Raw genomic sequence first — 25,049 nt, forward strand, 5'->3', positions numbered from 1 at the left:
ACTTTACCTTCGTGTCACGTGCGGGGTTCACAATGCTTCATGGGATTGTAGTTCTTTCCCTCACTAAAGCTAAGTAGGCTACACAGTCTTGTACCTTTGCATTTTTGTCCAATTTTCAAATCAAAGTTCGTAATGTTGTGACTCACCTCATGGCTTATAACGCTTTAACAAAGACTTTTGAAGTGAATAGAAAAATATGCCACTTAAAACGTGGGCAGGCACTGTTGCATTTTTTCTCATATCTAATTCTTTGCTGAATTGATTTCCTTACACAGGGAGGACGATCTCCCCCCGAAGAGATCTTCATCAGTCAAAGCGTTCCAGGCCGACGCCTCATCCTCAGAGAATGACACGCTGACGTCCACCAACACCTACAACAGCCGCTACTGGCACAATCCCAAACCCAACTACGACACCAACTCCTACACGCGCTACAACGGCGACACGCGGCAGACCTTCACCGGTGGCTCTAACGCTGCAGGAAACGCCCCGTCGCGACCCGCCTACGCCAACGGCAGCCACACCCTGCCACCGCCCAAGACTCTGGTGGTCACCACCAACTCTGCCCCCTCGCCGCCCGTCATGACCCGCAGCAACGGCTCACTGAGCCTGCGCCCGACCGTCACGACGACACCGGCGGTGACGCACGGACAGCAACACACGCACTCGTACGCCGTCAGCCAAGCCACACTCGAGCGCATGGGCGCCGTCCCCGTCATGGTGCCGGCGCAGAGCAGAGCCGGGTCGCTCGTCTGACGGAAACATGCGCATGGACAAAATAAAAACTGTTTTATAACCGAGTTCAGCTGATGCCAACTAAAACTGCTCCGTTAACATCCCCCACGCCCTTGTTTTTGATATTGCCTGGTTGCTTGTTAGTTTGTTTGTTCTTTTTTTTTAAGTCGTGATGATAAACTGGCTTCGCTGCAGGCAGAAAAAGGGCCCTTGAGCAACAAATACACTCAAAATCACGTGATCTACTGTATTTCTCAAACCCAAGAGAAAATATCTGAATGTGCATGATGCTTAGTTTGATTAGATCAATACGGCTGTTTTGTACTACAGTTTTATTGCTTTTTAACACTGGAATCACAAAGGAATATATGGAAGCTTGTTTCCGCCACAGAATAAATAAAAGGTAATCACAGCTATTATATCACAATTTAGACTTTCTTCTCACAATTGCGAGTTTTGTTGCATTCACGCCATGTCGTAATTACTGTTATGAGATGACAACACGTGACATTCTACTCGGAGCTGCTCAAGTCCTTGAACTCGGAATTATGCGTTTCAGTAGCAACAATCTCAACGCCAAAATGAATCTGCAGCGTTCAGGTGGTACATCGGTCATATGGTGCAAGTCGGAGTTTACGAGTTGTAATCTCGTAATTACGGTAATTCTCACATGCTGTGAACGCACCTTTTAAATCTTCAATTAAAAAAGCAATTCTGACTTTTTTCTTGGAATTCTAAGTTTACAACTCGTAATTCTGACTTTTCCCAGAATTCAGATTTTGCATCTCACAATTCCAATTTTTTTGTTTCCGCCATGAAATTATAAAAGTAATTGTGACATTTTATCTCGCAATTCTGACATTTTTCTCAACATTATAAGTTTACATCTCGGAATTCTGACTTTTTCCTCGGAATTCTGAGTTTGCATCTCGCAATTCTCACTTTTCTCAGAAATCTGAGTTTATATCTCGTAATTCTGACTTTTTTTGCGGAATTCTGACTTTACAACTCGCAATTTTGACTTTTCTCGGAATCCAGAGTTTGCATCTCGCAATTCCAACTTTTTTGTTTCCACCACGAAATTATAAAAGTAATTGTGACATTTTATCTCGAAATTCTGACATTTTTCTCCACATTACAAGTTTACATCTCGGAATTCTGACTTTTTTCTCTGAATTCTGAGTTTGCATCCCACAATTCTGACTTTTTGCTCGGAATTCTGAGTTTGCATCCCACAATTCTGACTTTTTGCTCGGAATTCTAAGTTTACATCTCGCAATTCTGACTTCTCGTAATTCTGAGTTTGCATCTCACAATTTTGACTTATTCTCGAAATTCTGAGTTTGCATCTCGCAATTCTGACTTTTTTCTCTGAATTCTGAGTTTGTATTTCGCAATTCTGACTTTTTTTGTTTCCACCACGGAAAGAAAAATTCTAAAGGTAATTGTGACTTTCTATTTCACAATTCTAACTTTTTTCTCACAGTTGCGAGTTTATATCTCACAGTTGCGAGTTATAAACTCGTAATTGTGAGTTTACGTCTTTTTTTTCCCAAAACAATAGAATTGCAAGATATAAACTCAGAATTGTGAGATGTTAACTTTTTTCTCTGAATTCTGAGTTTACCCACAATCTCACAACTGTTTCCACGATGGAATAATAAATTAAAAAGGGGTAATTACTTTATATCTCACAATTCTGACTTTTTTTTAAGAATTGCGACATATAAACTCGCAACAAATAGTCAGAATTTTTTTCTTTTCCCCGTAGCAGAAATAAGCTTCCATAGAAATAAGTGTGTGATTTAATGTGAGAATGATCCATTTTCTCCAATCAGATCCGGCCTCAGTACCTTCGATTTCGGACGAGAGGTTTGACAGTATTACTGCTGCAGGACAGACGAGTTGTGTGTCGTCCTCATGTGCGTTTGGTTTCGTTTGAAAGAAAAGTCTTACATTGATCTGTCTTAACAATCCTAATCCGACACTACTGACTAGAGCCGTAGTCTACCTCTAAAACAGATAGAGTCTAATCAATAGTGTAGCTCTCATGATGACGTACTAAAACAGAACTACAGGAAATCCACTTCAATCGGGTGCTGCTTTCAAACAGGTAGATGCATATTGTCCTGTGTGTTATGAAGGACTACTGAGAGGATATTAACACATTCACTGTTTATTTTGTTCATTTGTTGCTTTGTCTGGTTGTTTTTTTAAATACTGTAAATAATGTAACTACTTGTAGAATAGAATGTGAATTAAAACATTCTTTTGCCCAAATCTCACTTGTGATTTTTAAAAAAAAAAATCATCTTTGTCTTTTTCAGATTGATCAGATTAATCTCATCAAGTTCAAGGAATTGACAAAATGCATGATCTTGATAAAGCACATCTGTTTACTATACACATTTTCATAGTGATCTGGCATCATTTTTAATCATTATTGTTCATATTATTGCACATGGGTGGATGACAGGACATACAATTCTACCTGTCCATAATGTTATATACTAATGAAAATGGGCATTTGTTAAAAATATATATCCTTATGTTGTTCCTCTGACAAGATATTATAAGAGCATACCATAGCTTTAGTTGTTGTATAAAGACCTATACTTCAAATTTTTATTTAAACATCAAAATTGTCATATGGTGTGACTGTCCGTGACTTTACTAATATGACAATATATTTCAGCAAAGTATAAATTATTGATAGATTTACAGATTAAGGCTCAGTGAGGCCTCTATTGCCAGCAATGTCACCGCCACCTCTCAAGATCCAGAAAGCTACTAAAAACATTTAAAACAGTTCATGTGAGTTCAGTGGTTCAACCTTAATATTATAAAGCGACAAGTGCTTTTTGTGCGCCAAAAAAACTAAATAACGACTTTTCAACAATATCTAATGATGGCCACTGCTTTGGAGCTTTACGAATCGAATCAGTGGTTCAGAGCGCCAAAGTCACGTGATTTCAGCAGTTTAGCAATTTGATACGCGATCCGAATCACTGATTCAAAACAAAAGATTTGTAAAGCTCAGAAGCAGTGTTTTGAAATCGGCCATCACTAGATATTGTTGAAAAGTCATTTTTTTGGCGCACAAAAAGTATTCTCGTCGCTTTATAATATTAAAGTTGAACCACTGAACTCACATGAACTGTTTTAAATATGTTTTTAGTACATTAATGGATCTTGAGAGGTGATGGTGACATTGCTGTCAATAGAGGCTTCACTGAGCCATCGGATTTCATCAAAAATATCTTAATTTGTGTTACGAAGATGAACGAAGGTCTTACGCATGTGGAACGAAATGAGGGTGAGTAATAAATGATATTATTTTCATTTTTGGGTGAACTAACCCTTTAATGTATTGCTTTTCGATTTTAAACTTAATTTAACCATACTTTGCATATAAAAAGATGCAGTTTTTTTGTCTGTGTCAGGCAGAAATGTCAAGTAAAGAGATGACACAAAAATACAGGGAAAGACTCAATGCTGACCATGCAAGGAGAGAGGAGGTGCTGAGGGAAAGGAGGAAAAGTAAAGAGACCATGCCAGTTCACACAGAACAGACACCTACTATAGGGAAAGATGAAAGTCTAGGCCACAACCTGCATACTAGTGTAACTTCAACACAGGATACTATTATTAAGATGGTGAAACTAAAAAAATCTTAATCGTTATATATTTTTCATTAACAGGTATAAAGAGAAGAAACAAAGAGGAAAACTCAGGGCATTCAGTGTGCACTCCCTTTCTCCTTAAAGACGAGAGAGATGTGAAGAGACGCACGAAAGAAATACAGAAAAAGAAAAAAAAAAAAGAAGTGAATGCAATTATGATCTTGACCCCTCCATCTCTTGAAGCATCTCAGACTGACTGGCTGAAGTTTAATGTTTTCATCTTTTCAGCTTCCATGTTTAAAGATCCGACGTGAATCCGTTATTATTCCGTTAGTATCCGTTATTACTAATACTCTAAATGTCTATGAATTTTCAATCTAAAACATTCGATTAATCGTAAATTGATCATATTTTTTATTGTTTAACAATTATAATTGTTGTTACAACACACACTGTCCTCTAATTTTAAAATATTCATGTTGAAGTTTCTTGACATGAGATGGTGTTTGATTTACTCATATTTCTGAGTTTCATAAATAATTTTTTTTTAAAAAGTTTTAAAATGATGTTAGTATGTTTGATGATTTTCAGTCCTATTAATGTTAATTGAATTCACTGAATGTTAAAAGACTTTTTTAGTTAAAAATCATAAAAAGGTCAATGGAGCAAAAGAGAAATAGTATCAGCAAGAGTTACAAGCATTTTGTTAGATTTATAACAGGGTTTGTCAGAATTAATCTAAAATATCTGGAAAGCTGAAGAGAGATGTCTTACTTTGCACGATGATTTAGAAAAATAATACAAAATCTAATGGATCTGCACCAAAAAAATGTTAAATCTTAAGATAGTAATGATAAAGATTTATGGTGAAGTTAGGGAGAGTATATCTTGTTTTCATTTTATATAGAATGATAATTTTAGGCACAAATGCAACAAATTGGTGAATAAATCCAATGTCCAATACAAAATCTTTGGAAATTCAAGAGTCAGTACAACACAACTCAATATTTTTTTTTGCCTAATATTTGAAGTAAAAAAAACAAAAACATGTTTTTCAGGCTTATATGTCAACCACCCACATATTGTCAGTACAAGTGTTTATACTGACCTCATAGTGTGGAATCAGAGTTTGTGTGTGTGCATATGTGTGTAAACACCATCTGTCTAAAGGTCGATGTTGTACAAATAGTGATTTTTAAAACGGTTTGCTGCTGTTTGTCATTATAACAGTTTCTTTAGAGTTTACATGAAAAAAAAACTGTCTTCAGAAACATTAAAATCCTCCGGACTGACGTAAATCAGGTGAAAAAACAGTGAACTCAACAAGGTGAGTAAATACTCATGATCAGATCTGAATACTGAAACAGAAAAATACAGATCTGTGGTTGAAGGTATGGTTTAAAGATGGAGAGATTTGGGGTGTTTTAATGGATTATGTTCACAAAAAGGTTTACTGTAGACAAAACTTACGACTTGACCTCATTATTAAAATAATACCTATACATTTACTTTAAGCTACTGTTCAAAAGTCAGTCTTCAAAAACATGTTAAATGTATCTTTTACACCAGCAGATGGAGGAGAATTGTGAAATTAATAAACCTAGTTAGTCTTGTTTTTCATTCATGAATCAAACAGGTTGATTTACGTCAAATCTGCTGCGGTTTCTTGATGTCTGAATCCATGAGCTGGATTATTCTTCTTTTAGTACATCTGACCTCAGCGCTTCAGTCACCAGGTTTGCTAACGTTCCCGTTAAGTTATGAAAATATTATTTCTGAATGTTCTCAGAATGTTAAGTTGAATACTTAGTTAAGTCAACTAAAAGATTTAAGTACACTGAACTAAATTTTTTTTTTTTTTTTAATTTCTTAAGCATTTTTTTACTCAAAGCTGTAAGATGTTAATACAAAGACTTACAAAAGAGTGTTGGGACTACAATGGACCATTATTAAACTGCAATATACTATTCAAATACGTATTCTTCACCACAGTGGTAACCTTACAAAACTCAACATAAACCCTTTAAATCCCAAAAGAACATTAAAGGTGTTGTATGTCATTTTTTTGCCTGTACTTAAGCATAAAAGTACCATAATATGTTTGCAGAGATTTAGGAAACAATGCTACAGCCAGTAGTTATTCTACTTTAAAATGATCCCGCCCACTGCCAATTTACCCAATAGCATTTCGACACCCCGGGTTGCCATTTGGAGGGAAAAAAAAACAAAACAGTATTGCAGCCATGGAAGCCAGAACTGGGTCAGAAATCACAGATTCTACCTGAACTAAATCTAAAAAGCCTAAACGTATACTTTAGCCGATCGACTAACAGTGTAAGGCTCGTCACCAGGGCTGGATTTACCTCATATTGTGACATAGGCAAAATAAATTTTTGCTCCTCAAATACATAAAACATTTGCCTTTATATATAGTGTTTCTTGAGTAAACGATGTACTTATTCAAAGAACCAGTTCTTTGTTTACCATTGCATTGCAAACAAGCAGAGATGTTACAAACTGCGTTCAGGATAGAGGCGGGGTGGAATTATTAAGGTTTGACTGACAGTTTGAGGATCCAATGAAGATACAAGGTTTAGTCACAAGCTCTTTTTAATACTTTTCATTGGTTAAATATTTGCAAAATCCACAGATGGACATAAAGGGTGACCAATAGTAATGATTTATGAGGAAAAAATGGCGAAATATGGAGTTAAAGAGGTTTCTGCCCGATATTTTAAATTTTGTTCATTTATATAATAATAGTCTTACAGAGTTTCAGCATTAGAGTGAAATAGTAATAATAATAATATTTCCCACGTGCCTATAATTCCTATGCATAAATCTGGCCCTGTTCGTCGCTTTGAGGGAACTTTGCCAGAACGTTAGCGGATGTTTTCACCTTTTGTAGTTAAACCTGCCGTGTCGTGTTCAGTGTTTCTCGACAGGCGTGATGCCGTGCGTCTGCTCAGGACTCGAAGGGCGAACGTCTTCCTGGAGGAGATGAAACCAGGGAATCTGGAGCGGGAGTGTTATGAGGAGCTGTGCTCTCTGGAGGAGGCGGCCGAGATCTTCCAGAGCAAAGAGAAAACGGTACAGTCACATGATCTAGTCGTGTTTTCACACACTGTACTGATGATTACACTTCTCACCTAGTCCCTTTGACATTTCTAAATCTGTTTACTCTTTGTGCTTCCATGAAATATTCCAGATTACAGAGAGAACAAGTTATAATTCTTCAGTAGGTTTTTTGTTCATTACAGACCACATTTTGTTTGGTTCATTTTTTTAAAGTCACCATGAAATGGAGGTTGTGATCATCTTTTGTGACGTATATCCGAGTGAAACGGCTTCAGGAACAAGAACAAATGTAGGGCGGGGCTTGATTTTGTCTGTGGGGAATTGATTGGATGTTTGTGGTTTGATATTGGTGGATCTCATGTGAGTGACGGGTTGCTCCGCCCTCGTCATCAGAGAAGAGATGTCGCTGCAAGAGGGAGGAGAAGATATTCTGATTCAAGATTACGAGGAACATGAATTTAAAACAAAATAATTATGTGCACGGATAAATCATTTATAATAAACACTGCATAAGAAAACAAGAAAACAGTTTTGATTTCATGGTGACTTATAGGGTTCTTAGGGTTTTTTTGGTGTTAAAATAAAAAATAAATAAAGTCATAAATAAAGTACTTGATGTTTCATTAAGTCCTTCAGATCAATGTTTTGGTTTCTGAGGTCTTTAAAGCACAAGAACATCCAGATGGATTTCATAAGGACTAGAATAAAAAGTTCTTTGTCACTTATTATGATTCTTCTATGACATCGCACTGCAAAAACATCTTTAGTTCTAAATGGAACTTTTATTTTTAAGAGTGCAATGACATCATTCTTGTGTTCTTTTAGATGGAGTTCTGGTACAAATATCAGAGTAAGTGTAAGGAGTTTTTTGGAGTGTTTCTGAATAAACTGTGAAACATCATCCTGGCAGATCTTGATGGAGTGAAATGTGTTGTTTAGATCGGAACCTGTGTCGCTTTAACCCGTGTCTGAATGGAGGAATCTGCAGTGAGAACCGCGGCGTTCACGAGTGTCTCTGTCCTCCACAGTACAGCGGCCGGAACTGTGAAACAGGTTCACTGCATGCTGCGCTTGTCTTGACTTATTCCAGTATACATTCTGCATAGTTCAAAAATAGTATGCCATGTAATATGCAGAGAGGATGATCATATTTCCTCACAGATGTTACCAGTACCAGATACTGACCAGACTGTGTTTGTGTGTGTTCAGAGGTGTTTGACTGTAAATATAAGAACGGAGGGTGTCTGCACTACTGCAGCATTTCAGAGCAGACGGCGGGTGTCGTATGCAGCTGCGCAGACGGGTACCAGCTTGATGAAGACGGACGGAGCTGCAATCCATCAGGTACAAACACACAAACCTGTGTAACAAATGATATCAGCTGAAATGCTTACATGATAATGGTATTTTTGGCCTTACCATATACAGTTAAAAATTATATAAATCATTGGTGAGTTACATTTTACAGGTGAATCTCACAAAACATGTCCTGGTCACATTTCACCTGAAAATCAAAGAAATTCATTATTTGGGCATTAAGAAAATATGCAAATAGGTAACTATTTAAGGGACTGCTAACCACACATCTTTCACAATTCACTCGCACTTTTTTGCACTATGCAGGTTATAAAATTAAAATATTTTTGCTAGACCTTCTCTATTCTGGATCTAATTCTGTTTACGAAATTCTGGTTTTATCAATCCCTTTGTTTGCATTGACTTTTTTTGGCTTGACGCCCTTGAAGCAACATGATTTTCACCTAGTTAGCAACAATTTCTTCTAGTTTACTTGGCATTCAGAAAATAAAAACACTTTAGATCCACTGAGACTATTTGCATTTTAACATTAATTTCATTGTAATCATATGACATTTAGTATTATCGATATACATTTATAGTTCATTTTTATGTTTCATGATATATGATTACTTTTTATAAATGTAGACAATGTGTATAAATACCTGAACTAATCTGGATGTTTGTGTGTGTGTGTGTTAGTGCAGTACCCCTGTGGGAAACAGTGGAGTAGTGGGATCATGACTCGCTCGCTGGATGATATAAGCCCCACAGACACTGATTCTGTAAACCACACCCACACCGTGACAGACTCCTCCCACTCATTACATCAGAACAGAAGTTCACTGGACAACTCAACTCACCTGCTAAACCAAACCACAGTTCAACAAGCCAAACCTGGTTCACAGGACGAACTCGCGGACACAGAAAGTGACATCACAGGTGAAAATGAGGATACGCGCATTGTTGGAGGTCAGCTGCAGGGTCAGGGTGGGAGTCCGTGGCAGGTGGGCCAAATCTGATCTTTTATATGACCTTTATGCTTTACCTTGAGAGATTTGATCATTTAGGAGACAGTAACACTTTGAATTGAAAACGCTACAGGTTCTTCTTCGTCGTGGGGATGAGCACGGGTTCTGCGGCGGTTCTCTGATCAATCAGCGTTGGGTGGTAACGGCAGCTCACTGTCTCCAGCAAACACCAGACCATGTGACCGTCGGTGAGTCTCGTCTGTCTGTTGTGACCATTCGTGTTTCGTATGAGGCTCATGTTGCATTTTTCGGAAAAACGGTTATTACATGTAAATGCATATTGATGCACTCTGAATACGCTAAACTATATGGGTGATACAAGCATTACCAGCTTCACTTATTACTAGCCAGTTTGACTTTATTTCTGTCATACGTCTACAGAAGCTCTTAATAAGAAGTAACAGAGGTTTAGATGTTGATGTTTTATTGAAAGTGTTTAGTTTGTCGCCATTATGGTGATCAGTGTTTGCTTTAGTTGGGCTCTCGACCCTTGATTTCTTACCATTAGCTTTTTTCTGGTTGCTGTAACTGAGTGTTTCTAAGGCACATTTGTTATGTAAAGGAAAACTTTGAGAAAATATGATAATCAGGTGTTGATGGTTATGTATTTATGATGACAAATCATCATATAATGACCTGATTAACTGATCTTCTTCAGGGTCTAAAGCTCTGATCATTTGGTTGATGTGTAGTTTCATAGTTCAAATGAAAAGCTTCATGCTGCAATGCATGCTGGGTGCCATCAGTGTACAAAACTTCCCAGCATGCATTGCGGCATTAATAAATTATGCATTTGAATTGCTTTTATTTTTGCTGCTGTTTTTTTGTGACTTTAGTTGCTTGTTTTATGTTCATAGTTGATCTGTATTGTTTTTGATTGTCACTGTTGTTGAGATTCATACACTGATTCTTGATGTCTTTGTGTGTCTAAGGGTACATTTACACAACAACGATGTGCTAAAAATGGGGGAAAAATGTTCTTTGTACAACTTTGAAAGACTATACGCCTGCACACATTTTTTACAGAACACTTGCGCCAAACGCGCATGCCTATCCACCTTATTTTTTACAGTTTATTGCACTTATAGGGCCAGATTTACTAACAGCTTGCGCCAGCGCAATCCCTCTTTTGCCGTTAAAAAACTACTGTCGGGATTTACTAAAGAAAATTAGCGCTGAAAAGGCGTGGACTGAGTTGTTTTTGCCTGACCTTATTGCATATGCATTTGTAGGAGTTTCCCTTTCAGATGCAAAATTTATGGGAGAAGAGTATTTAAATGAATCACGCAACGTGATTTACTAATCTTTGTGCTCGTCAATTTACTGGTATTTGCACCCATATTTAACGCCCAAAAAAAGCATGTCTTAACCCATTTTGTGACATGGCTGCATGGCACAGAGAGTGCGTGGCAGAAGGGAGAAAATATTTTCCACTCATATTAATTTCTTTGGAATGCCAGAGGAAGACGTTATCTGAACATATCATTTGCAAAGCCATGTTAGCCGCTATATATATATATATATATATATATATATATATACAGGCCAACATGGTTTGGCAAACGATATTAGGCCTATATATGTGTACGTGTTTGTCAGATTACATGTAACAAGTTGCGCCTGTGTCGACCCGCACCTGATGAGAGCATCAGCTCTGCTTATTTGCGACCCAACGCTAATTTTGCGCTGCTCTTGTTAGATTGCGTTGGTTATTATGTAAATGATTTGACTGCGTCTGTATTCTTTAATTTGTACGTCAGCAGTAGATCTCGCCATCACAAATGTGACACTAATCACCATAATGGTGACTTCAAACTATTATTTTCAAAAAACATCAACATCTAAACCTCAGTTACTTATCAATAAGAGCTTCTGTAGACATATAACAGAAACAAAGTCAAACTGGTTAGTAATAAGTGAAGCTGGTAATGCCGTTTCATCCTCTGCTGAGATCTTAAGAGATTTAATGTCTTCTTTTATCTTAGGTTGATTTCAGCTAAGGCTGTAGCTGTAGTTGTAGTTCTTGTGTTTCTGATCATCTCTTCTCTTTTATTCTGTTCTTTTTGTTCCTCTTTCCTTCAGTGATTCTGCTTGTTGACAGCAGGTGTTCATCACTATGCACAATCTTCACTTGATTAATAACTTATCTCATTAACTCCAACACTGGATTTTAAAGGAATAGCTCAGCCAAAAATGAAAATTATCCCTTGATTTACTTTTATGATGGATGGATGCACTTTTTTGGGCTTCAAAATCTAAGGTACCATTCACTCCCATTATAAAGCTTGGAAGAGCCTTGATATTTTTAATATAACTCAGATTGTGTTCGTCTGAAAGAAGATAGTCATATACACCTAGGATGTATTGAAGGTGAGAAAATCATGGGACAGTTTTCATTTTTGGGTGAACTAACCCTTTAATGTGTGGCTCTTGATAGGTCTGGTCATCTCTGATGTTAACAAATGAAACCTTTATTCTACCCTTTTCTTTATACCAAATGATTTTGTGCTGAACCCAGACATGAATTTGTGATATTCACACACACACAGGAGACTATGATAAGATGCGTCTGGACAAAGGTGAGCAGAAGATCAAAGTGGAGAAGGTCGTCCTTCACCCGCATTTCCACGAATACACCTTCGACAGTGACATCGCTCTGCTCTACCTGTCCGATCCTGTGACTCTGAGTCCGTTCGCCTCACCCGCCTGCCTGCCCGACGCCAACCTGGCCGAACGGCTGCTGAAGCCCGGAGAGCAGGGCCTGGTGACGGGATGGGGTGCCACGCGCTTCCTGCAGCGTTCATCGCGCTTCCTGAGGAAGGTGATGCTTCCGGTAGTGGATCAGATGAGCTGCATCAACTCCACGGAGCAGGTGATCACGGATAACATGTTCTGCGCAGGATATCTGATGGCAGAGATGGATGCGTGTACGGGTGACAGCGGCGGCCCCTTCATAGTCAACTACCGGGGCACGTGGTTCCTGGCCGGGGTTGTCAGCTGGGGCGAGAGATGTGCTGCCGAGGGCAAATACGGAGTTTATACAAGACTGGGAAACTATTTATCCTGGATACGTGAGGAGATGATGAAAGAGGAATCCAGACCCAACCAGAGCAGAGCGACTGCTGAAGTACAGTGAACATCTGAAGATTGGCTAACACTTTACAGTAGGCCAAGGTCCCATTATGCATTTGAGCTATACATTTATTGCAGTTTTTATTAATCTTTAGTTAATAAAAATACAGTTACACTGTAAAAAAGAAAAAGATTTTTCAAAGTTGTAAATAAAGATTGTTGGAGTACGTTTTACAAGAAAATATTATTTCAGTCTTTCTCCTTTAATTCAATCAATGTGCAATCAATAAAGTTACATTATGGTTTTAAAATATAAACTATAAAATATTGTCATGTTTGCCTTGTACTATTAACACAATGTGAATGCAAAGCAAATAAAGGAAAGAAAAAGCCCAGGGAATACATAAGTAAAACTTAGAACATGGAAACTCTTTATTATGAAAGATACATCAGAACCAAACGCCATCATGTTCCCAGTTCAGTTCTCTGGGCTCTGAATACACTGCAAACGCGCAGCTACGCAGACTCACGCATAGCTACAGTACAGATACGCGGCTTCGTGGAGATCTGATTCTGCAGAGCTACTGTAGAACCAAACGGCCAACACTGGCAACATTTTACAGGAAAAAAACAGAAACAGAAAAGCTTGAGGAGCGTGTGGAGGGTCAGAGGGGCATGCGGTTCCCCTCCACGCTGATCTTCACTGCGTGTCCCGTCTTCGTTAGCCGTTTGATATCTGCGAAGCGCCGCATCTGTTTATCTACTCGTGACATGCCCTTCTTCATCGGACCCTAGAGGACAGACGAGCGAGAGAAGAGTCAAAAACGTACAAAAATACTGCATTTAAAAGTATGATGTGGAAAACTGGAAAGTGCAAGCAAATACAAGCCCATTTAAAATATCTTAATATTTTTTAAAATGAAAAAATAAATAGGAAATTACTACAAGTGAAAACACGCCAGTTAAAAATTAATGGAAAAAAGAATAAATAGGAAACTATTACAAGCAAAAACACAATTTTTTTTAAATTAATAAAAAAAAGAATAATAAATAGGGAAGTATTACAAGTGAAAACAAGCCAATTAAAATATCCTAATATTTTTTAAATAAAAAAAAACAGGAAATTATTACAAGCAAAAACAAGACAATTAAAAATATAAAAAAGGAAACTATTACAAGCAGTAAAAGTAAAACAGGAAACTGCTAAAAGCAGTCGCTTAACTTTTAAAAATACTAAAAGCAAAATCAAGTCGATTAATAATGTGCATTAAAAACAAGGTAAAACTCTACAACAACCACAAACAATTAAAAACAAAAAAGAAACTACTGTAAGGAAAAATGTCAATTAAAAACCTTTTTTAAAAAATGACTTAAAGCAAAATCAAATGAACTAAAAAATTCAAATGAAAAACTCTACTATGATATGTTCTTGTGAGAGCTGATAATGTACTGAATGTAACAGCTGTAATCATTCTAAACAGTGAAAACATGCTGAAGAACAAGCTTAGAGCTGAGGTTTAGTGGGCTGGTCATGTGACTTTCACACAAACTCAAAGTTGATCTGCTCTCGTAGCAGTTACTTTGTCCCTTGTTTGTGGTGGTAAACATTCAAAACCACGGCTGGTGGGATTTGTTTCAGCAACTAAACATAAAGGACCTGTTTGAGGACTGCTTCAACTCTTGCTCATGGAGTTGACATGTTAGTTCTCTCTACTCCACCACACTGTATCCAGTGCAGCATGCAGCACCATGCAGCCACTTACTGCCCCCTCAGGCAGGACATGGAACTACAGGGGCATACGGTTTCCCTCAATGCTGATTCTCACAGCACCCTGCGGGCGGCGCTGCTTCCTCTCCTCCGCAAAACGCCGCTTGTGCTTCTCCAGCAGGCTGATGCCTTTCCTAAAGCTCCTCTACCAATCACATAACAGTAAAAAACCTCCTCCGCCAATCAGATTACAGGGGGGTATACTTGAATTGAAAAACTCTACATATAATATTTTTTAGTCAGATAAAGAAACATCTCTTATTCTGCTTCACACTTCCTGTGCAAACTCCTCCCACTTTTTATTTGAGCAAGAGACACTTGTCAATCATTCCTCTACACTTAAGCCCCACCCACACAATGCCCCGCCCACTCACCCGGTTTGAGTCCCCATCCACGTTCCATTTGGGCCGAACCACGTAGTCCTTATTGGACGGCATGGGCACACGTGCCCTCGCACAGAATCCTGGGTCACCCGGCCGTAACGCCCTGAGAGAGCGAGAGAGAGAGAAACCGAGAGAGAAAGATGTTAGTTTATATTCATTAAAACAATTACAAAAATTTTCAAATAAATTTTTATATAAATGTATTAATTTTAAATTATATCATCATCAACATAAAATATTAAATTATAATTTATTAATTATATAATACATTTTAAAAATAAAATACATTTCAACACAATAAATTATTGAAGTATTGTCATTTTAATTAATTAGCATTAATGAATATGGAATAATAATAAATAAATTATATAATACGGTTTAAAAATATAAAAAATAATTTCAATATAATAAAATATAATCTTTTCATTAATTGGCATTAATAAAAATATTAAATGAATGAATTATACAAATGATAATTTAATATTTTTAAATTATAGTAATATAATAAATACATTTATAATAAATTATAATTAATTAAATATAATTAAATAAAATAAAATTAACTAAAATATAAAAAATTATAATACAATATTAAATAATAAATATTAAATTATAATGAAATACACAAATTATAGAATACATTTAATAATTAATACATTTTCCTATAATAAAATGATCAAATGAAATAATAAATTATAATAATTTAATAATTATTAATTAAATTAAAACAAACTGGGATATAGTTTAAAAAAAAAAAAAACTACGCAAAAAATTAAGTGGAGATTTTCACTAAAGATAAATGAAAATTTTGCATAAAAGGAAAAAAATTTTTAGGACCAATAAAAATGCAAAAAAGTAGCATTTTCATAAGATTAATTATTTAATATTATAAGATTTATATAATAAATAATATATTATGTAATATTATATAAAACATTAAAACTGGCTTGATTATCTTTATACAAATGTCTGTTTTCATTTGATTACAGGTTTCGGAGTGTAAAATATGGGCAGGTTCATGACAGATGATGTGTGATTCTCTAATAAACTTCTCTGAACTACTATAAAAACCAAAATACAGAGAAATAACAGAGCTGCAGACACGTACTTCTCCTCTCCCGTCAGCACTTTCTCCAGATCTCTGCGAGGAGTCTGTCCTCCGGAACTGTGGGAGGAGAAACACACAGACTGAGACGGAGCAAACCAGTCATGTGACGCGCTCAGACAAACATGCGCTTATTGTTCAGCCTTTGCTTTAGTGTGTTAGGGTTCGTCACAGACGGCACAGTTTCATCACATTCGCCTGAATTCAAAAACCGCAGTAAACACACACACACACACACACACACACACACACACACGACAACATCAGCACAATGAAATGCAGAGACTCGCATGCCTTCAGTGTTTAAAGAGCTCAAGATGAGAGGGAATGAAAATGGGGTGACAGAGAGTGCTAGTTATTGTTAATATTGGATTCAAAACCATCATGGCGAACAGTGCGCATGTGCCTCAGCTAAAGGAAATAATCCATCAGGCTTTAACATCTGCCAAATTTTCTTATCGGGCCGATAATGATAACATTAAAAATGATTGCTTATCATCCGATACTGATATGGTGGCCAATATATCATGCATCCCACACACACACACACACACACACACAGTGAACCTGTGCGCAGGGGAAAAGACGTCCGGCTCCTCCGGCCTCTCAGATGTCTGAGGCTCACTTACACACCACAGGAAGAGGAAGGAGGGACAGAATGACAGTGAGGAGTGACAGATGAACGACAGATGAGGAGAACGTCACTGATGAGGTGTGTGTGTTACCTGAGGCGCCGGCGCGGGGCGATCTGCTGGTCCAGGTCTCTCTGCTGTCGCTCTTCTCTCGTCATTCCCTTGTAGTTGGACGTTAAGCCGAAGATGGGCCGCGACCACTCATCTGCACACACACACACACACACACACACACACACACAGATTATTGCAGGAACACACACTCAAACACACATAGATACGCTCTAGTCAAAGAAAGCTCGTACTGATGAGTTTGAGCGCGAGGTCTTTGTTCGGCCGGGACTCTTTAGGGTGTTTGTAGAGGTACATGACGGCTCGGCCGATTCCACTGAGCTTCAGTGTTTCCTGACTCACACTGGGCAACTGTCAACAAACACATGTGTTTCATTACAACCTTCAGCACACTTTCTTATTGAACATTTTCAATATTAACAGGACAAAGATGGGAAAAAAGTAAAAAAATAAAACTATGGCTCTATATTATATATATATATATATATACACACACACCCCAGTTCTTTCTGGTTCTCGAATCTGATTGACTGACAGCCATGCAATATTCTAATGATAACAGCACTCCTACCTTTTCACCGTTTGTATCACTCTGTAACTGAAGCGACTATCATGGCAGACCATATTTTTTACAAATACTACACTTGTTGTACCACGAACTGTAGTTTTAAGAGTTTTTTTAGGTGTGAATGTAGTTGTTAAGACCTGAAATATGTGACTCATTGTTAATCATAGTACCTATTTTACAGTTTGTTTAAACGTTTTCGAAGATTTGCGAGCTCAGCGGCTGTTCAGTGCTCATGTACCCGCCGAGAGCAGCTTCATCTCAGCCAGTCCTTCGGGTATTTATATAAATAATATGCCGTATTTAGTATTGAGAAAGTGTCCGTCAATAGTATCAGTGGAAGTTACATTATTACACCGTTATATGGCAGCAAAGACTCTCTATGAGTGAGTCAGAACGAGGAAGTTGTTTTAGCGCTATGGGAAATCCCCTTAACTTTTAAAAGGACAAAGACATCGCTTTCCTCAGCGGACATTCAAACTGATTTTTTTTATAATGGATATAATATTATGGACACCAACCTGAAGAATGAATGTTATATCAGATGCAGGTAAATACACTCGTTTAGTCGATCTCTCTCATAACACTCTACATAACACAATAAGCTTCAATGAAGCGACTCAATGTTCCTTCGTTACTAGTTTTAGAATTAGTAACGGAGGCTTGGTCAAACTGTCAACTTGAGATTTGAATCCGTGGCGGAAGGAAGTAGTTCCTCACAAAAGCGGGTTTTTAAAGACAATCCGTTGTTGTTCTTATTTATTTACACACTCGTGCCGTCAAACTGTTGTATAAACGCAATATCACACTCGTAGCCGTGCAATATGGCTCTATATCAGCACAGCTGTGATTACCTACAGCTGAATCACATCCGTGCTGATATAACGCCATAATCGCACAGCTACGAGTGTGATATTGCTCATATGCATGTATTTATTTATACATCCATTCACTCGTTCATACTTTTTGCATATATACATAAAACATATGTATCCCCTAAATCAATACACTATCACAGGGTGTGATACAACTATGTGAAATATGTATAGGAAATGTTGCCTCAGTACTTTAGTAGCTGTGTGTTTAAACAGATGTGGTAGACTCACTTCCTGCAGGATCTTGAGGAGTTCCTCTCGTATCTTGAGTGCTGGGAGACTCTTATCCGGGAGAGGACTGATCCATTCCTTGATGGCCGACATCACGCCGCTGTCTATAAACGTCTCCTTCAGGTCCTGCCTATACACACACACACACACACACACACACTTGTAATGACTACAGACTCTAAACAGAGTTTGCTTTTGTCCTGAAAGTACAGCTAATAAACACACACAGGTTGATCCTTCAACACTCACTTCTTTAAATGCATCACCACTGTGGGGAGCAGCATGAGCTTTTTCAAAGCTGGTTTCTTTTGACTGTTTAGAGTCCGGTCCTCCTGAAACACACACACACACACACACACACACACACACACAGTGTAAGAGTTACTGTAAACATGATTCCTGTCCCACTGAGGGACGAGTTATAATCATTTTCTTTGATAAATCAACAGCATGTCACAGATACTGTAAACTTTAAAGGGTTAGATCACTCAAAAATGAAAATTATGTTATTAATTACTCACGTCGTTCCACACCCGTAAGACCTTCGTTCATCTTCGGAACACAAATTAAGATATTTTTGATAAAATCCGATGGCTCAGTGAGGCCTGCATCGCCAGCAAGTTAATTAACACTTTCAGATGCCCAGAAAGCTACTAAAAACTTATTTAAAACAGTTCATGTGACTACAATGGTTCAATGTTATGAAGAGACAAGAATACTTTGTGTGCCAAAAAAAAAAACATAACAATGACTTTATTCAACAATATCTAGTGATGGGCGATTTCAAAACACTGCTTCATGAAGCTTTACAAATCTTTTGTTTCGAATCAGTGGTTCGGATCACATATTAAACTACCAAAGTCACGCCCCCCACTGGTGAACCATTGACATTTCTAAACACTTACGACGTAACGAAGCCTCGTTTACTGAAATCATGTGACTTTGGCAGTTTAATACGCGATTCGAATCACTGATTCGAAACAAAAGATTCGTAAAGCTTCGAAGGTTCATGAAGCAGAGTTTTGAGATCGCCCATCAATAGATATTACTGAATTAAGTTGTTATTTTGTTTTTTTGGTGCACAAAAAGTATTCTCGTCGCTTCATAACATTAAGGTTGAAGCACTGTAGTCACATGAACTGTTTTAAATATGTCTTTAGTAGCTTTCTGGGCACTGAAAGTGTTAATTATCTTGCTTGCAATGGAGGCCTCACCGAGTCATCGGATTTCATCATTAATATCTTAATTTAACTGAAGACAAACGAAGGTTTTACAGGTGTGGAATGACATGAGGGTGAGTGATTAATGACAGCAATTTCATTTGTGGGTGAACTAACCCTTTAAGCTATTAATATCCCAGAACCTGTAACACACACATACACACACCTCTGCAGCTTCTGTCATTTTGGTGATCATGGCGCTCACGACATCATCTGCGTCACTGATGAACGTCCCTCCGTCTCGATTCCGCCTGCGTTTGCCGCTTTGAGCTTTCTTGCGGGCCAGCATGATGTCAAAGTCTGACATGTAGGACATGCTGAAACACACACACACGATTACATCTCCTGCATGTACTAAGACATTCTTAATGCTTTCAACCTTAATTCACTTAATGTTTCTGTTACTACAGTAATGGACGGGAGTATTAATGAACAGATTCACTTACTCTTTTCCGCTTCTGTCCACATCATCATCTGAATCCGAGTCGTCCATTCCCTTCTGTCCCGACACATGAGACTGCGGCCGCTCGCCCTCCAGCTCCTCCTGATTGAAGCCCTGAACAGATAACACACACACGACAAATTAATCATTACAATTAGGGAATTAGTGTCGCACAGTTTGGCGAATCAGTTTGTTCAGACTGTTTGTTCCAATGAATCGTTACAAGAAAACAATTCATCTGTTAATAATTCAGTAGTGAAACAGTTCTGATCAAAAACTAATAATGAATTATTAATCAAGATATAATTAATATGCAAATTTGACACTTCAAAAATGTATCTACTGTAATCTACTGTTAAGCTGAAATTGATGTAGTTTCATGGCTGATGAATCTAACGCTGGCATTTTCCCGTTTAATACTGTGAAGCTGCTTTGAATCGATCTGTATTGTGACCTGACTTAAGATAATTATTCATCATTAATGGCTCACCGTAAACTCCTCCTCCTCTTCATCGCCGGACTCTCCGAAAATGTCTGCGATCATTTTCCTGAGGGACAGAAAGAGATGGTTACACACACACACACACATAAAGAGAGATGAAGAGCGTTAGGAGCACTAACTCTTCCTCGTCATCGCCGGAGTCGCTGTCGCTGCCGAACAGAGCCTTCTCGTCCTTCTTCCCTGTATCCGCCTTCATCGCGTCCTCCTCATCCTCGCTGTCTGAGCCCAGCTCCTTAAGTTTAGCTGCTAAACTCTTGTCAGGACCTCCAGAGGGTTCATCACTGCCAGAGTCTTCATCATCAGACACCAGCCGGCTCTTCTTCACCTCTGCAGAGTCACAATCATCATCATCATCATCATCATCATCATCATCATATGAAATCATACAGCGAGTGTTAATGACAGACAGTACCTTTCTCTTCATCTTCCTCACTGTCTGACAGAACCGCCTTCTTCCTCTTCACTGAAAGACAATTCACAACAAAACATGATCACTGATATGAATTTATTATAATAAAATATTAATAATGATTAGCTTCTAATAAACTGTAAACAATAACATTAAAAGTATTTACAATGTTATAATTCGATTATTGTAGTAAATTATATATTTACTTACTATATTATGATTAAAATATTATTTATTACTTATAATACAGTATAATGTGATATATATATATATATATATAAAAAAAAATGAAAATATAATAATTTATATATAATTATTATAATACTATTATAATAATGTATTACATTATATTAGCATTATAAATATAATAATAATAGTATATTTAAGCTCATAGTATAATACTAAATATATTCTTTTTATTATAATGGTCAAATTATAATAACAAATACAATAATTTTAATAATAATATAATTATCAAATAATGAAAAGAATCATAATATATAAACTTATGTAAATAATATTATATATATATATATAATAATAGATTATAATATAAATATAATAAATATTATAATAAGTTTACATTAGCATTATAAATATAATAAAAATAGTAATATAATTAAGATTATAATCATAATATAATTAAATACACAATTTATTATAATAGTCAAATTATAATACCATTATGAATACATCAATAATGATATAATTAATATTTTTTAATATATATATATATATATATATATATATATAAACAAAACAAAAAATAAAAAAATAAGATTAAAATATGAGTACAGAAAAAAAATTTAAAATAAGAAGTGTAAAATAAATAAATAAAATAAATAAAACAGATTTAAACAAAATTAAAATGTATGAGTAAAGAAAATATGTTGAGTGAAAAAAGAAAAAGTAAAAATAACTAATAAAATATGATTAATATACATAAAATAAAAAATAAAATATATATATATATATATATAATAAAATTAAATAATACTACAAGTTGATCATAAGTAGTAAACACACATACCAGGCTTCTCATCTTCCTCATCATCATCATCACTGGCCAGAGCTCGTCGTTTGGGCCCTTCATCTTCATCACTTCCTGCTTCCTTCTTCGGCCTCTCCTCCTCTTCCTCACTGTCTGAGTTCATCACAGCTTTCCACTTTCCTGTCTCCTTCCTCCCTCCCTCCTCCTCCTCCTCCTCTTCAGCATCAGAGTTTCTCTGAGTTTTCTGTTTGGGTTTGTCCTCGTCTGAATCGCTGCCCGCGTCTGATTTGGGGCTGCTTCTCTTCTCCGTCTCCTCCTGGTCGGAGTCGCTGGCGGGATGCGCTTTCTCCTCCTCCTCCTCGTTCTCAGAGGTGCTCGCTCTTCTCTTCACAGGGGAGCTGCCCTCCTCATCCTCGTCGCTGTCTGCAGGACGGGGCGGCTCGGGTTCTGAGTCGCTCCCATCTGCTGCTCCTCCACGGGCCTCGTGATCCGACCCGCTGTCTGCGTTCTCGGACTTCCTGTCGTGTGCGGCGTCCTCGTTATCACTGCCCTCGTCCTGCAGGAGCACAACAATCAGATAATGACAACTGAAATCAAGCACAAAACCCAAAGCATCAGATCCAAACTCACGTCAGACTGCCGTGATCCGGGCCTCGCATCCTCCTGCTCGTCCTGAACTGGAGTAGCGCTGCCGTCATCTGAGCAAACACACATTCACAGAGTCTCACAGCTTCAGTTCATCAACACACACAAGCTTTGAACCTACAACCTTTCAGCTTCCAGCTCAGATCTTTTACTACTAAACCACGCCAGCAGATCCTGATGTCAACATACTGATCACAGATCAGTCTTAGGACAAAATGGGGTTTCAAATGGGTTGGGGCTAGAGGGTCCGTTAGACAAATGTTAAGATAAGAAGTGTAAAAAAAAAAAAAAAAAATTATAATAAAATATAATTAATATAAATGAAATATTACAATAAATTAAATTAAAATAAATAAAGCATCACATTCAACCAAAAAGCTAAAAACATAAGAGTAAAGAAAAAAATGTTAAGTATAAAAAAAGAAAAAAGTAAAAATTACAAAATAAAATATGATTAATATACATAAAATATTAACATAAATAAAAATCAAATCAAATAACTAAATTAAAATAAAACAGATTTAAACAAAAAAAAAAATTAAAATATGAGTAAAGAATTTTTTTTAAAAATAAATGTAAAATAAATACATTAATTAAAATAAATAAAACATTAGATTTAAACAAAAAATAAAAATAAATAAGATTAAAATGAGTAAAGAAAAAATGTTGCGTAAAAAACTAAATAAGATTAATATACATAAATTATTAAAAAAAATAAAATAAAATTAAAATAAAATTAAAATAAATAAAACATTTAAATAAAAAAAAATCATATTAAATATAAGTAACGAAAAAAAATGTTAAAATAATAAATAAATTAATTAATTAATTAAAATATTAGATTTTAATTAAAATGTATAAGAAAAGAAAGAAATGTTAAGATAAGTGTAAAAAAAGTAAAAATAAAAAAATAATTAAATATGATTAATATAATAAAATATTAAAATAAATTAAAACAAATAAAACATTAGATTTAAACAAACAAAAAAAAAAGATTAAAATATACGAGTAAAGAAAGAAAGACTATAGTACAGTACTATAAAAAGTAGGCAAAAAAAAAAAAAAATAAACTAAAATATTTTAGATATATTTATAATATAAATATGTCAAAGTACAAGAAAGTATATAATACCTATATATACACATGTGACCCTCGCAGGAGGATGTTTATATTTGGAGGCATTTAAGGTGCCTTTGATTTATCATCCATCTAAAAGATTGAAAATCTGCTGTTTTAGGATTTACAGTATGTTCACATAATATACATAATGTTCTAATGATATGATAAAGACTTCAATTATACTATTACTAATAAATTAGAGTAAGCCACTTACAAAAGTAATGTCCAGTAACATGTTATAGTATCAGATTGTATTTCACGTCCAAAAACAAGCCAGGATGTCCATGTTATTGTTAGGTACTTCAAAGAATACCATGGTACTTGTGCAAAGACATGAAAATACCATGGATGTATTTTATTGTAATGCATTTTTATCATATTCATACACCATGGTATTTACATGGTACACAAAAAATACCATGGTTTTACCGTGGTACTTGTCTAAAAAACATGAAAATACCATGGTACTTTGGTGGATGATATGGTAATGTGTACTACACTCAAACACCATGCTACGTTAAGAACAGCATGGTGTTACCGTGGTATTACCATGGTACTACTTCGTAAAGGGTCAGTAAGTTCTAGTTGTGGTACCTGAGCGGATCTCCTCATCTCCATCCATCTGGACTCTGGACGGAACCGCGCTGCTTCAGCTTCACCTAAACACCCACACAAACGAGTAACAACAACAACAGACGCCGAGTTGATGTCAGACCCGCGCCGGTACCGCAGTATCAGAACCCGGTTCTTCTGTGGACCCGCGGAGACCTTCTGTCTGTCCGGGTCTGTCACATGGGCCCTTATTAATGAAACTATCGATGTATTACTGATGGTCAATTACTGTCCCTGTTTTTCTTTCTTCCTCTAAAATGGTGTCGCCGCTCAGAGAACGCATGCGTGTCTACGCGCCGGCGCTTTGAAATTACGTCAGACAAAACGTCGCCATTTCAGGGGCGGAGCATCAAAAACGCGCGTTTTTATATATTTATATAAGTATTTGATTTAATATAGATAATTGATTTATATTTGTTCGTCATTATGAAACAAATTTAAATTGTATATAAATAAATCAATTGAATATATTAAGAAAACAAATAAATAATCTAAAGTTTTTTGATGTTTTTTTTTTATTTTGGGAAAATATTCTGTAGATAATCGAAAATTGTTTTAATCTTTTTATTATCGATATTAAAGCTTTTCTTTCAATATTTTTTCCTCTGACATTTACAGCCATTTTGTGCGGTGTCCTTATCA

The 25,049-nt window shown here is 36.4% G+C and overlaps 3 protein-coding genes across 4 annotated transcripts in view; 2 read left to right on the forward strand and 1 right to left on the reverse strand.

Annotated features, from left to right (window-relative positions):
• igsf11 (immunoglobulin superfamily member 11) overlaps positions 1-3,015 on the forward strand; it is a 103,498-nt gene extending 100,483 nt beyond the window's left edge. The window contains exon 7 of the mRNA XM_051861852.1: positions 276-3,015. Coding sequence (XP_051717812.1) covers positions 276-756 — 481 coding nt within the window. The 3' untranslated portion in view covers positions 757-3,015. The remainder of the gene's footprint in view (positions 1-275) is intronic.
• Positions 3,016-5,477: 2,462 nt separating this feature from the next.
• On the forward strand, positions 5,478-13,077 carry LOC127495179 (coagulation factor X). Of its 2 annotated transcripts, XM_051861846.1 has the most exons (9): positions 5,478-5,685; positions 5,995-6,094; positions 7,291-7,448; positions 8,262-8,286; positions 8,376-8,489; positions 8,646-8,780; positions 9,435-9,739; positions 9,837-9,951; positions 12,313-13,077. In XM_051861846.1, exons 2-9 carry the CDS (start codon positions 6,028-6,030, stop codon positions 12,897-12,899), a joined length of 1,506 nt encoding a protein of 501 aa, XP_051717806.1. In that variant the 5' UTR covers positions 5,478-5,685; positions 5,995-6,027; the 3' UTR covers positions 12,900-13,077. The 2 variants fall into 2 exon arrangements, with proteins under 2 accessions (XP_051717806.1, XP_051717807.1); XM_051861847.1 differs by lacking the exon at positions 5,995-6,094 and having other exon boundaries at positions 5,498-5,685.
• Positions 13,078-13,243: 166 nt separating this feature from the next.
• LOC127495172 (protein IWS1 homolog) lies at positions 13,244-24,703 on the reverse strand. Its single transcript, XM_051861820.1, has 15 exons — positions 24,390-24,703; positions 22,661-22,728; positions 22,070-22,586; positions 21,043-21,093; positions 20,750-20,957; positions 20,619-20,676; positions 20,133-20,242; positions 19,853-20,003; positions 18,716-18,798; positions 18,467-18,596; positions 17,029-17,146; positions 16,817-16,928; positions 16,095-16,151; positions 14,978-15,089; positions 13,244-13,626 (listed from the first exon to the last, which is right to left on the reverse strand). Exons 1-15 carry the CDS (start codon positions 24,415-24,417, stop codon positions 13,501-13,503), a joined length of 1,929 nt encoding a protein of 642 aa, XP_051717780.1. The 5' UTR covers positions 24,418-24,703; the 3' UTR covers positions 13,244-13,500.
• Positions 24,704-25,049: the final 346 nt, after the last annotated feature.

This window comes from Ctenopharyngodon idella, chromosome 15 (genome assembly GCF_019924925.1).
Source record: "Ctenopharyngodon idella isolate HZGC_01 chromosome 15, HZGC01, whole genome shotgun sequence".
Lineage (NCBI taxonomy): Eukaryota > Metazoa > Chordata > Actinopteri > Cypriniformes > Xenocyprididae > Ctenopharyngodon > Ctenopharyngodon idella.

Bases quoted from the DNA above. Each gene is read 5' to 3' on its own strand.
- LOC127495179 (XM_051861846.1), top strand. From the start codon at position 6,028: ATGTCTGAATCCATGAGCTGGATTATTCTTCTTTTAGTACATCTGACC. The intron at 6,095-7,290 runs GTTTGCTAACGT...TGTCGTGTTCAG, and splicing joins CTCAGCGCTTCAGTCACCAG to TGTTTCTCGACAGGCGTGAT. The intron at 8,781-9,434 runs GTACAAACACAC...TGTGTGTGTTAG, and splicing joins ACGGAGCTGCAATCCATCAG to TGCAGTACCCCTGTGGGAAA.
- LOC127495172 (XM_051861820.1), bottom strand. From the start codon at position 24,417: ATGGATGGAGATGAGGAGATCCGCTCAG. The intron at 20,958-21,042 runs GTACTGTCTGTC...GTGACTCTGCAG, and splicing joins TGAGGAAGATGAAGAGAAAG to AGGTGAAGAAGAGCCGGCTG. The intron at 20,677-20,749 runs GTTAGTGCTCCT...TCTGTCCCTCAG, and splicing joins TCCGGCGATGACGAGGAAGA to GAAAATGATCGCAGACATTT.